At 66.5% G+C, this 12436-nt stretch overlaps 2 protein-coding genes across 3 annotated transcripts in view; both read left to right on the forward strand.

The window, feature by feature from the left end:
- LOC139826173 (IQ motif and SEC7 domain-containing protein 2-like) overlaps positions 1-7447 on the forward strand; it is a 43997-nt gene extending 36550 nt beyond the window's left edge. The window contains 4 exon segments of the mRNA XM_071801196.1: positions 797-958; positions 3474-3635; positions 4800-4849; positions 6235-7447. Of these exon segments, the coding sequence (XP_071657297.1) occupies positions 797-958; positions 3474-3635; positions 4800-4849; positions 6235-7362 (1502 nt within the window). The 3' untranslated portion in view covers positions 7363-7447.
- Positions 7448-9261: 1814 nt separating this feature from the next.
- Positions 9262-12436, forward strand: part of KDM5C (lysine demethylase 5C) — a 73232-nt gene continuing 70057 nt past the window's right edge. Inside the window, exon 1 of one of the 2 annotated variants that reach the window (XM_071801251.1) lies at positions 9262-10030. In XM_071801251.1, coding sequence (XP_071657352.1) covers positions 9386-10030 — 645 coding nt within the window. In that variant the 5' untranslated portion in view covers positions 9262-9385. The remainder of the gene's footprint in view (positions 10031-12436) is intronic. The other variant, XM_071801250.1, reaches the window with a different exon arrangement.

Raw genomic sequence — 12436 nt, forward strand, 5'->3', positions numbered from 1 at the left:
CCTCAGTGACCCCGTGACCCCCATGACCCCTGTGATCCCCATGACCCCCATGACCTTAGTGACCCCATGATCCCCGTGACCCCGATGACCCCCATGACCTCAGTGACCCCATGACCCCTATGACCCCCATGACCCCATGTCCTCAGTGACCCCATGACCCCCATGACCCCCATGACGCCCGTGACCCCCATGACCTCAGTGACCCCATGACCCCCATGACCCCATGATCCCCGTGACCCCCATGACCCCCATGTCCTCAGTGACCCCATGACCCCTGTGACCCGTATGACCCCCATGTCCTCAGTGACCCCATGACCCCCATGACCCCCATGACCCCCATGTCCTCAGTGACCCCATGACCCCCATGACCTCATGACCCCCATGTCCTCAGTGACCCCATGACCCCATGTCCTCAGTGACCCCATGACCCCCATGACCCCATGACCCCATGTCCTCAGTGACCCCATGACCCCCATGACCCCCATGACCCCCGTGACCCCCATGACCCCCATGTCCTGAGTGACCCCATGACCCCTGTGACCCCCATGACCCCATGTCCTCAGTGACCCCATGACCCCCATGACCCCATGACCCCATGACCCCCATGACCTCAGTGACCCCATGACCCCATGACCCCCATGACCCCCATGTCCTCAGTGACCCCATGACCCCAGTGACCCCCATGACCCCCATGTCCTCAGTGATCCCATGACCCCCGTGACTCCCATGACCCCCATGACCCCCCGTGACCCCAATGACCCCATGACCCCCATGACCCCGTGCCCTGTGCCCCCAGATTACCAGTTTGGGATCAAGCTGCTGTCGGCGGCGCCGGGGGGGGAGCGCAAGGTGCTGATCGTGTTCAACGCCCCCAGCCCCCAGGACCGGCTGCGCTTCGCCAGCGACCTCCGCGAGTCCGTGGCCGAGGTGCAGGAGATGGAGAAGTACAGGCTGGAGGGTGAGAGGGGAACTGGGAGCACTGGGAGGGACTGGGAGGGAACTGGGAGCACTGGGAGGGACTGGGAGGGAACTGGGAGGGAACTGGGAGCACTGGGAGGGACTGGGAGGGAACTGGGAGTACTGGGACAGGCTCTGAGAGCAGTGGGAAGGGAACTGGGAGCACTGGGAGGGGAACTGGGAGGGGTAGGAATGGAACTGGGAGCACCGGGAGGGGAACTGGGAGCAGTAAGAATGGAACTGGGAGCACTGGGAGAGAACTGGGAGCAGTAAGAATGGAACTGGGAGGAAACTGGGAGCACTGGGACAGGCTCTGAGAGCAGTGGGAAGGGAACTGAGAGCACTGGGAGGGGCACTGGGAGGGGTAGGAATGGAACTGGGAGCACCGGGAGGGGAACTGGGAGCAGTAAGAATGGAACTGGGAGCACTGGCAGGGAACTGGGAGGGAACTGGGAGCACTGGGACAGGCTCTGAGAGCAGTGGGAAGGGAACTGGGAGCACTGGGAGGGGACCTGGGAGCAGTGGGAAGGGAACTGGGAGCACTGGGAGGGGACCTGGGAGCAGTGGGAAGGGAACTGGGAGCAGTAAGGAGGGAACTGGGAGCACTGGGAGGGAATTGGGAGGGAACTGGGAGCACTGGGAGGGGAACTGGGAGCACTGGGAGGGCACTGGGAGCACTGGGACCTCCGCGAGTCCGTGGCCGAGGTGCAGGAGATGGAGAAGTACAGGCTGGAGGGTGAGAGGGGAACTGGGAGCACTGGGAGGGACTGGGAGGGCGCTGGGAGCACTGGGACAGGCTCTGAGAGCAGTGGGAAGGGAACTGGGAGCACTGGGAGGGGAACTGGGAGCAGTAAGAATGGAACTGGGAGCAGTAAGAATGGAACTGGGAGGAAACTGGGAGCACTGGGACAGGCTCTGAGAGCAGTGGGAAGGGAACTGGGAGCACTGGGAGGGGACCTGGGAGCAGTGGGAAGGGAACTGGGAGCAGTAAGGAGGGAACTGGGAGCACTGGGAGGGAACTGGGAGGGGAACTGGGAGCACTGGGAGGGACTGGGAGGGCACTGGGAGCACTGGGAGGGCACTGGGAGCACTGGGACCTCTGCGAGTCCGTGGCCGAGGTGCAGGAGATGGAGAAGTACAGGCTGGAGGGTGAGAGGGGAACTGGGAGCACTGGGAGGGACTGGGAGGGAACTGGGAGGGACCTGGGAGGAAACTGGGAGCACCGGGACAGGCTCTGAGAGCAGTGGGAAGGGAACTGGGAGCACTGGGAGGGGCACTGGGAGGGGTAGGAATGGAACTGGGAGCACTGGGAGGGGAACTGGGAGCAGTAAGAATGGAACTGGGAGCACTGGGAGAGAACTGGGAGCACTAGCAGGGAACTGGGAGCACTGGGAGGGGCACTGGGAGCACTGGGAGGGGAACTGGGAGTCCTGGGAGGGACACTGGGAGCGGTAGGAATGGAACTGGGAGCACTGGGAACTGGGAGGGGCACTGGGAGCACTGGAATGGTTGGGGGGGCACTGCGATGTTCGGGGGGGTACTGGGGGGGCACTGGGAGCACTGGGATAGATGGGGGGGGCAGTGGGAGCACTGGGATAGATGGGGGGGCACTGGGAGCACTGGGATAGATGGGGGGCACTAGGACCCTGCCCCAGCGCCAGCGCTGCTCCCTGGGGAACTGGACCATACTGGTGGAACTGGGAGCTCTGCGATGGTCGGGGGGGGCACTGGGATGGTTGGGGGGGCACTGGGACCACTGGGATAGATGGGGGGGGCACTGGGAGCACTGGGATAGATGGGGGGGCACTAGGACCCTGCCCCAGCGCCAGCGCTGCTCCCTGGGGAACTGGTCCATACTGGTGGAACTGGGAGCTCTGCGATGGTCGGGGGGGGCACTGGGAGCACTGGGGGGCACTGGGATGGTTGAGGGGGCACTGGGATCACTGGGATAGATGGGGGGGCACTGGGAGCACTGGGATAGCTGGGGGGGCACTAGGACCCTGCCCCAGCGCCAGCGCTGCTCCCTGGGGAACTGGTCCATACTGGTGGAACTGGGAGCTCTGTGATGGTCGGGGGGGGCACTGGGAGCACTGGGGGGCACTGGGAGCACTGGGTGGGGCACTGGGATCACTGGGATAGATGGGGGGGCACTGGGAGCACTGGGATAGATGGGGGGCACTAGGACCCTGCCCCAGCCCCAGCGCTGCTCCCTGGGGAACTGGTCCATACTGGTGGAACTGGGAGCTCTGCGATGGTCGGGGGGGGCACTGGGATGGTTGGGGGGGCACTGGGACCACTGGGATAGATGGGGGGGCAGTGGGAGCACTGGGATAGATGGGGGGGCACTGGGATCACTGGGATAGATGGGGGGGGCACTGGGAGCACTGGGATAGATGGGGGGGCAGTGGGAGCACTGGGATAGATGGGGGGCACTAGGACCCTGCCCCAGCGCCAGCGCTGCTCCCTGGGGAACTGGTCCATACTGGTGGAACTGGGAGCTGCGTTTCCCCCCGCAGCGGAACTGGAGAAGCAGAAGGGGGTGTCCGTGAGCCGGGGGGGGGTCCCCGGCCCCCCCCGCACCCCACTGAGCCGCAGCAGCCTGGAGGAGGCGCTGGGGAGCGAGGGGGGGCTCAAAAGAAGCGCCCTGAGCAGCTCCCTGCGCGACCTCTCGGACGGGGGTGAGGGGGGGACACCGGGGACATGGGGGGGGACACGGGGGGGGGTTGGGGGGTGTGGTTTGGGGTACGTGGGGGGGGATTTGGGGGTCTCCGGGGGGGTTGTGGGGCCCCGGGGGGGCGTGGTTTGGGGTCCCTGGGGGGGGTTGGGGGTCTCTGGGGGGGTTGTGGGGACCTGGGGGGGCGTGGTTTGGGGTCTCTGGGGGCTTTGGGGGGCCCTGGGGGGGCGTGGTTTGGGATCCCTGGGCGGGTTTGGGGGCCCTGGGGGGCGTGGCTTGGAGTCCCTGAGGGGGGTGAGGGGCCCTGGGGGGCGTGGTTTGAGGTCTCTGGTGGGGGTTGGGGTCCCTGGGGGTTTGAGGGGCCCTGGGGGGACGTGGTTTGGGGTCCCTGAGTGGGTTGGGGGGCCCTGGGGGGCGTGGTTTGGGGTCCCTGAGGGGGGTGGGGGGCCCTGGGGGGGCGTGGTTTGGGGTCCCTGGGGGGGGGGGGGTGTTGGGGTCCCTGGGGGTTTGGGGGGCCCTGGGGGGGGGGTTTGGGGGGCTCTGAAGGGGCGTGGGTTGAGGTCTCTGGTGGGGGTTGTGGGGCCCTGGGGGGGCGTGGTTTGGGGTCTCTGGGGGGAGTTTAGGGTCTCGGGGAGGGGGTTGGGGTCCCTGGGGGGCCCTGGAGGGGCGTGGTTTGGGGTCCCTTGGGGGGGTTTTGGGGTCTTGGGGGGGGGGGGTGGGGGTCTCTGGGGGGGTTTTGGGCTCCCTGGTGGGGTTGGGGGGCCCTGGGGGGCGTGGTTTGGGATCCCTGGGGGGGTATTGGGGGTCACTGGGGGGTTTTGGGGTCCCCTAGGGGGGCGTGGTTTGGGGTCCCATGGGGGGAACTGAGGTTCCACGGGGGACATTTGGGGTCCCCTGGGGGGGCATTGGATGCCCTGGGGGGTGGTTTTGGGGACCCTGGGGGGCACTGAGGTCCCTGAGGGGGGGGATTATGAGGGTACCTGGGGGGTTATGGGGATCCCTGGGGGGTGTTTTGGGGTCCTTGGGAGGGGGAAATGGGGTCCCTGGGGGGGTTTTGGGGTCCTTGTGGGGGGCACTGAGGTACCTGGGGAACATTTGGGGTCACTTGGGGGTCACCCCCCCCCAAAACTGTGTGTCCCCCCCCCCAAACTGTGTGTCCCCCCCCCAGGCAAGCGGGGCCGGCGCAACAGCGTGGGGTCCCTGGACAGCACCATCGAGGTGAGCAGGCCACGCCCCCTCGGCCACGCCCCCAAAAGCCCCGCCCCTCTAGGGGCGGCTCTAGGGGCGGGGCCAGATCAGGGGGTGGGGCCAGGTCTGGGGCGGGGCCAGCACTTGCAGTGGAACCAGCACTAGGGGGCGGGGCCATTACTGGGGCGGAGCCATTTCAGGGGCGGAGCCACTTCAGGGGCGGGGCCAGCTGCAGGGGGCGGGGCTAACTGTAGGGGTGGAGCCACCTCTGGGGCGGGACCATCTGTAGTGGGCGGAGCCATCTCTAGGGCGTGGGGCCATCTGTGGGTGCAGGGGCGCTGCAGGGGGCGGGACCACCTGTAGTGGGTGGGGCCATTTATGGGGGCGTGTCCATTTATGGGGCGGTGCCTTCTCTAGGGGGCGGTGCCTTCTCTAGGGGGCTGGGCCATCTCGAGGGGGTGGAGCCATCTCGAGGGGGCTGGGCCATCTCTGGGGGCGGTGCCTTCTCTAGGGGGCTGGGCCATCTCGAGGGGGTGGAGCCATCTCGAGGGGGCTGGGCCATCTCTGGGGGCGGTGCCTTCTCTAGGGGGCGGAGCCATCTCTAGGGGGCGGAGCCATCTCTAGGGGGCTGGGCCATCTCTAGGGGGCGGTGCCTTCTATAGGGGGCGGAGCCATCTCTAGGGGGTGGAGCCATCTCTAGGGGGCGGTGCCTTCTATGGGGGCGGAGCCATCTCTAGGGGGTGGAGCCATCTCTAGGGGGCGGTGCCTTCTCTAGGGGGCTGGGCCATCTCTGGGGGCGGTGCCATCTCTAGGGGGCGGAGCCATCTCTAGGGGGCGGAGCCATCTCTAGGGGGTGGAGCCTTCTCTAGGGGGCGGAGCCATCTCTAGGGGGTGGAGGCATCTCTAGGGGGCGGTGCCATCTCTAGGGGGCGGAGCCGTCTCTAGGGGGCGGAGCCATCTCTAGGGGGTGGAGCCATCTCTAGGGGGCGGAGCCATCTCTAGGGGGTGGAGCCATCTCTAGGGGGCGGTGCCTTCTCTAGGGGGCTGGGCCATCTCTGGGGGCGGTGCCTTCTCTAGGGGGCGGAGCCATCTCTAGGGGGTGGAGCCTTCTCTAGGGGGCGGAGCCATCTTTAGGGGGTGGAGCCTTCTCTAGGGGGCGGAGCCATCTCTAGGGGCGGTGCCTTCTCTAGGGGGCGGAGCCATCTCTAGGGGGTGGAGCCATCTCTAGGGGGCGGTGCCTTCTCTAAGAGGCTGGGCCACCGCTAGGGGGCGGAGCCATCTCTAGGGGGCGTGACCATTTCTAGGGGGCGGAGCCTGCGCAGGGAGTGGGCGGGGCTGTTCCCCAACGGGCTGAGCGGTTCCCGGGGTGGGGGGGGGGGGGAACCGTGTCGCGCTGACCCCGCCCCCTCCCGCAGGGCTCCATCATCAGCAGCCCCCGCCCCACCCCTCGGGGTCCGCCGGGGGGTCCTGGGGGGGGCGGTGGCGGGGGGGTCGGGGCGGTCGGCGCCCCCCTCCCCCCCCCCGAAGGCTACAAACCCCCCGCCCGGCCCGTGTCCAACTCCTCGTCCTTCCTGGGCTCCCTGTTCGGCAGCCGCCGCGGAAAAGGGGCCCCCCCCGGGCCACCCCCCCCGCAGGGCCCCCTCCCCCATCACCACCACCACCACCACCACCCCCCCCCTCACCCCCACCCCCACCCCGGCGCCGGGGGGGGCCCCACCTCGGCCTCCTCCTCCTCAGCCTCCTCCTCCCACCACCACCACCCCCCCCCCGCGCCCCCCCCGGCCCCCCCCGAGGGCCCCTCCAAACTGCAAGCGCTTCACGCTCAATATTGTCACGGGGCGGGGGGGGGCACGGCCGTGGCGGGGGGGACGGGGGGGACGGGGGGACCGGGTCCTCCGCCCCCCCCGCCCCCCCCCTACCCCCAGCAGCCCCCCCCGCCCTCCCGCCCCGCCCCCCCCCCGCCCCTCCCCGCCATCGCCGCCGGTGCCCCCCCCCGCTTCCACGGGGGACCCCAACCCCCTTTATCCGCCCCCCCCGTGCAGCACGGCCCCCCCGGCGGGGGGTTCCCCCCCCCGCACCCCCATTACACGCTGCACCGACCCGGGAAAAGGGGAGGGGGGGGGCAACACCCCCCACCCCCCCGCCAACCGCTGTCGCCCCTCCCCCTTTACAGCCCCGCCCCCCCCCACCACGGGTTGCCCCACGTTTACCCCCCCGCTCCCCCCCCGCATCACCCCCCGCCCCCCGCCCCCGCCAAACATTTCGTTTTTGGGGGGGGGGGCCCAGCCGGGGGGGTGGGGAGTGGGGGGGGGATTCGTGGCGCCGCCCCCCCACCCCCAGCCCATCATCACCATCATCATCATCACCACCACCACCCCCCCCCCCACTCCCCCATCCCCCCACACCCGTCCTACCCCCCCCTGCCCCCCCCCTCGCCCCACACCCCCCTCAGCCCCCACTCCCCCGCCGGCCCCACCTCCCCCCTGGCCCAGAGCGCCCCCCCCAAACCCAAAGGGGGGAACCGCATCAGCACCGTTGTCTGACCCCCCCCTCCCCACCCCCACACCCCGGGGTGCGTGTCCCCCCCCCCCCGGCAAGAATGGACCCCCCCCCCCCTTTTTCCCCTTCCCCCCCCCCCCCCCCAAATCCTTGCACGTGGCTCGTGATTGGCTGCTCACGCCTCCCCCCCGGGGGGTGGGGGGGGCACCCGGACGCCTGGGTCCCCCCCGTGTCATCCCCCCCCCCCTCCCCATCCTGAGGGTCCGGTGTTGAGTTTGCCCCCCCCCCCCCCAAAACCCCAAACCCCCCCTCCCCCCCCGGCTCAGGCTGAATGTCACATGGCACTTTAAACCCCCCCCCCCCCCCCCCCCCCCCCCCGCCCCATGACCCCCCCTCCCCAGCCCCGGACGCCTGGGTCCCCTCCCTGGGGGATCCCCAGTGGGATGCGAGTGGAAGGGACCCAGGCGTTCGGGACGAACCCCCCCCCCCCCCCACACCAGGGAGGGGACCCAGGCGTCCGGGACAAACCCCACCCCCCCCCCCCTACTCCAACCCGGGGAGGGGACCCAGGCGTTCGGGACAAACCCCCCCCACATCCCAGGGAGGGGACCCAGGCGTCCGGGCCCGCATGCGCCCTTAATGTATATAAGAGACTGTATATTTGATGCTTCATAAACGGACCGGCCGGCCCTTGGCGTGTCAGCCGCCTGCGCCCCTTTTTTTGGGGGGGGGACACACCTATAGGGGCTATAGGGGGCAGAGATATATGGGGCGGGGGCTATAGGGGGCAGGGCTATAGGGGCTGCGGGGATTTAAGGGTCATAGGGAGATGGGGGGGGTTGTATGGTGATGGGTTTTGGGGGCTCTGGGACCATAGGGACCCTGGGCCTATAGGGACCCTGGGCCTATAGAGATATACATTTCTGGGGCTGTCAAGCCAGGATCTTATAGGGCTATATGCATATAGGGTCGTGGCTCTATAGAACCAGGATGCTATAGGGATCTTGGGGCTATAGGACCCCTTGGGATATATGGTTAAGGGGCTATAGGGACGCTGGGGTGCAGGAGCCTGAGCGCTATAGGGGCCTGGGGGGCTATAGGACCCCTTGGGATATATGGTTAAGGGGCTATAGGGACGCTGGGATGCTGGAGCCTGAGCGCTATAGGGGCCTGGGGGCTATAGGGGCCGTAACGGGGAACCTGGGGGCTCCAGGGGGCTGGGGCTCTATGGGGTTGGGGGCTATAGGGGCCTCCATAGGGCGCTTAGGGCTATAGGAGCAGCTATAGGAGCGGCCGTGAAGGCGCGGCGGGGGCGGAGCTCCCCGTAACCCCGCCCACAGAGGGGGCGGAGCGATGGGCGGAGCCACAGAGGGGCACTCCGCCCCCTCCACCCCGCGGAGGGAGGGCGGCGCATGCGCGCTGCGCCCTTTCAAACGTGCACAAGAAGCTCCGGCTCCGCCGCTTGCCCCAACCACGAGGATCCCTCCGCCGCGGCGCCGCGGGGCGGAGCCTCCGGACTATTTCCCCCTCGCCGCTCCCGCCGCGCCGCCTCCCGCCGCCGGTGTGGGGGCGCTACACATATAGGGGGGTCCTCCCTTCTCCGTTTTGGCGCTCCCGCCTCCCCTTGCGGCGCCGCCACCGCCCCTCAGCGCCCCATCCCCTCCCGCGGCGGAAGGAGACGGCACCGTGAGGCGAACATCGGCATCGTGCGCGCCCGCGCCTGCGCAGTGCGCGCAAAGAGGGGAGGGGGGCAGCGGGAGGAGGAGGGAACCCAAGATGGCGGCGGCGGCCCGGCCGGGGCGAACGGGGAGGCCTCGGGTTTAAGGCGGGCGGATCGCGGGGCCGCTGAACCGCGGCGGGGGGAGCGGGAGAGCCGGGCGGGCGGAGTCACCGCGGGGGGGGTGCGGAGGGGGTGTTTATTCCCCCCCCCCATCCGTTTTTGCGGCTTGGGAAGGAGGGGGGGGGGGCGGCCTGTGAGGGGGCGGCGCGGGGCCTCCATGGCCCCCTGAGGGGGTTCCCCGCGGGTTTGCTGAGGTGAACCCCCCGCCCCCCCCCATCCTTAAGAGGATGGAAGAGGGGGGGCAGCAACGCGTTTGGGCCGAGTGGGGTGCGGGGGGGTCCCCGGGTTGGGCCGCCCCCTCCCCGCGGGGGGAGGGGGACGAGGAGGCCAAGCCTGGGGGGGTGGGGGGGGGGCACGACGGGGTTCGTTTGGCCCCCCCACTTAAAACAACGGGGGAAGACAAACCCCCCCGCCCCATTAAAAACCCCGGGGAAACGCGGGGGGGTGGGGGGAAAAGCGGGAAGAGCCCTGGGAACAGCCGCCCCCCCCCAGCGGGTGAAGAACGGAGCCCCCGCCCCATTAAAACCCCCGAGGAACGCGGAGTGGGGGTGGGGGGGGGGCGCCCCCCGGAGGAGAAACCAAGGAGACCTTTTGGGGGTGCCCGAAATGGGGGGGAAACCCCTCGGGGTGGGGGGGGAGGGGGTGTTGTCCCCCCCGCTTCATCTACGGGAGGTGGGGAGTTTATAGGAGGGGGTGGGGGGGTTTCGCCGTGGTTGGTGGAACTGGAGCCCCCCCCCGAGGACTTTTTGCCCCCCCCCGAGTGCCCCGTGTTCGAGCCCAGTTGGGCGGAATTCAGCGACCCCCTGGGTTACATCGCCAAGATCCGGCCGATCGCCGAGAAAAGCGGCATCTGCAAGATCCGACCCCCCGCCGTGAGTTACTGGGGACCCCCCCCCTTTTAAAACATCCCCCCCACCCCCAAAATCCACCCCCCTTCCAAAAAAACCCCGCGAAAAACGGGGTGAATTGGGGTTTGTTATGGGCCGGGACCCCCCTATGTGCGAGTGGTATGATCCGGTTTAGGGGGTTTAATACCACCCCCACCCATTAAAGGGGTTTATTCCCCCCCCCAACCCCAAACTTAAGGGGTTCCCCCCCCCCCAACTCCCCACTTAAGGGGTTTAATGCCCCCCCCCCAAATAAATCCCTGTTTAAGGAGTTTTACCCCCCCCCCCAAACTCCTAATTTAAGGGGTTCATCCCCCCCCCAAACTCCTAATTTAAGGGGTTCATCCCCCCCCCCCAACTCCTAATTTAAGGGGTTCATCCCCCCCCCCCAACTCCTAATTTAAGGGGTTCATCCCCCCCCCCAACTCCTAATTTAAGGGGTTCATCCCCCCCCCCCAACTCCTAATTTAAGGGGTTCATCCCCCCCCCCCCCAAACTCCTAATTTAAGGGGTTCATCCCCCCCCCCCCAACTCCTAATTTAAGGGGTTCATCCCCCCCCCCAACTCCTAATTTAAGGGGTTCATCCCCCCCCCCAACTCCTAATTTAAGGGGTTCATCCCCCCCCCCAAACTCCTAATTTAAGGGGTTCATCCCCCCCCCCCCAACTCCTAATTTAAGGGGTTCATCCCCCCCCCCCCCAACTCCTAATTTAAGGGGTTCATCCCCCCCCCCAACTCCTAATTTAAGGGGTTCATCCCCCCCCCCAAACTCCTAATTTAAGGGGTTCATCCCCCCCCCCAAACTCCTAATTTAAGGGGTTCATCCCCCCCCCCCCAACTCCTAATTTAAGGGGTTCATCCCCCCCCCCAACTCCTAATTTAAGGGGTTCATCCCCCCCCCCCAACTCCTAATTTAAGGGGTTCATCCCCCCCCCCCAACTCCTAATTTAAGGGGTTCATCCCCCCCCCCCAACTCCTAATTTAAGGGGTTCATCCCCCCCCCCAAACTCCTAATTTAAGGGGTTCATCCCCCCCCCTCAAACTCCTAATTTAAGGGGTTTACCCCCCCCTCAAACTCCTAATTTAAAGGGTTTACCCCCCACCCCGAACTTCTAATTTAAGGGGTTTATCCCCCCCCAACTCCTAATTTAAGGAGTTCATTCCCCCCCCTCAAACTCCTAATTTAAGGGGTTTATCCCCCCCCACCTCCTTATTTAAGGGGTTTAATTGCCCCCCCCCCAACTCCCCACTTAAGAGGTTTAATGCCCCCCCCAACTCCTAATTTAAGGGGTTTATTCCCCCCCCAATTTCTTTAGTGGTTTATTCCACCCCCCATAACTCCCCATTGAAGGGGTTTTTTTCCCCCCCAGCTTCTTTAATGGTTTATTCCGCCCCCATAACTCCCCATTTAATGGGTTTAATTACCCCCCCCCCCCCCCAACTCCTAATTTGAGGGGTTTATTCCCCCCCCCAACTTCTTTAGTGGTTTATTCCACCCCCCATAACTCCACATTGAAGGGGTTTATTTCCCCCCCCAACTTCTTTAGTGGTTTATTCCACCCCCCATAACTCCCCATTGAAGGGGTTTATTCCCCCCCCCCCAAACTTCTTTAATGGTTTATTCCACCCCCCATAACTCCCCATTATTTAATGGGTTTAATTGCCCCCCCCCCCAACTCCTAATTTAAGGGGTTTATCCCCCCCCAAAACTCCCAATTTAAGGGGTTTATCCCCCCCCATAACTCCCAATTTAATACCCCCCCCCATAACTCCCTATTTAAGGGGGTTAATTACCCCCCCCGTAACACCCCCCCATAAGGGGTTTAATTGCCCCCTAACCCCCCCCCCCAAAAGTTCCCCCCACCCGGGTGGGGGGGGGCAATCAATTTAGGGGCGTTAATTATCCCCCCTGGGGGCAATAATTATTGGGGGGGTGGGGGGGTATAGTGTTAAAGTGGGGGGGGTGATAGTTAAATACCCCCCAATGCTGCTATGATGGGGGGGGCTTAATACCCCCCCAGAGTGGGATAATATCCCTATGGGGGGGTCCCATTGTGGTTGAGTTTGGGGGGGGGGTTCAGTTTGGATGGGGGGGGGGCACAAGACCCCTTCCCCCCCCCAAAACAACACCAGTGGCCAATATGGCTGCCAGCGCCCGGCCTTTGTCTGGCGAGCGTCGGGGGGGGGCGCAGCGCCCTGGTTGGGCCTGGGGGGCCCCCGCTTACACACGGGGGGGGGGGATCCCCAAAATAACGCCCCCCCACAACCTCACACCCCATGGTTGCTGTTGGGCGGGTTGGGGGGGGCGGATGTGTCCCCCCCCCCAACCCACCCGCTCGGGGGGGGGATCCTTTTGTCCCTTGTTGTGATTTGGGGGGGGGGGGGGCGCTT

Source organism: Patagioenas fasciata, chromosome 36, assembly GCF_037038585.1.
Source record: "Patagioenas fasciata isolate bPatFas1 chromosome 36, bPatFas1.hap1, whole genome shotgun sequence".
NCBI lineage: Eukaryota > Metazoa > Chordata > Aves > Columbiformes > Columbidae > Patagioenas > Patagioenas fasciata.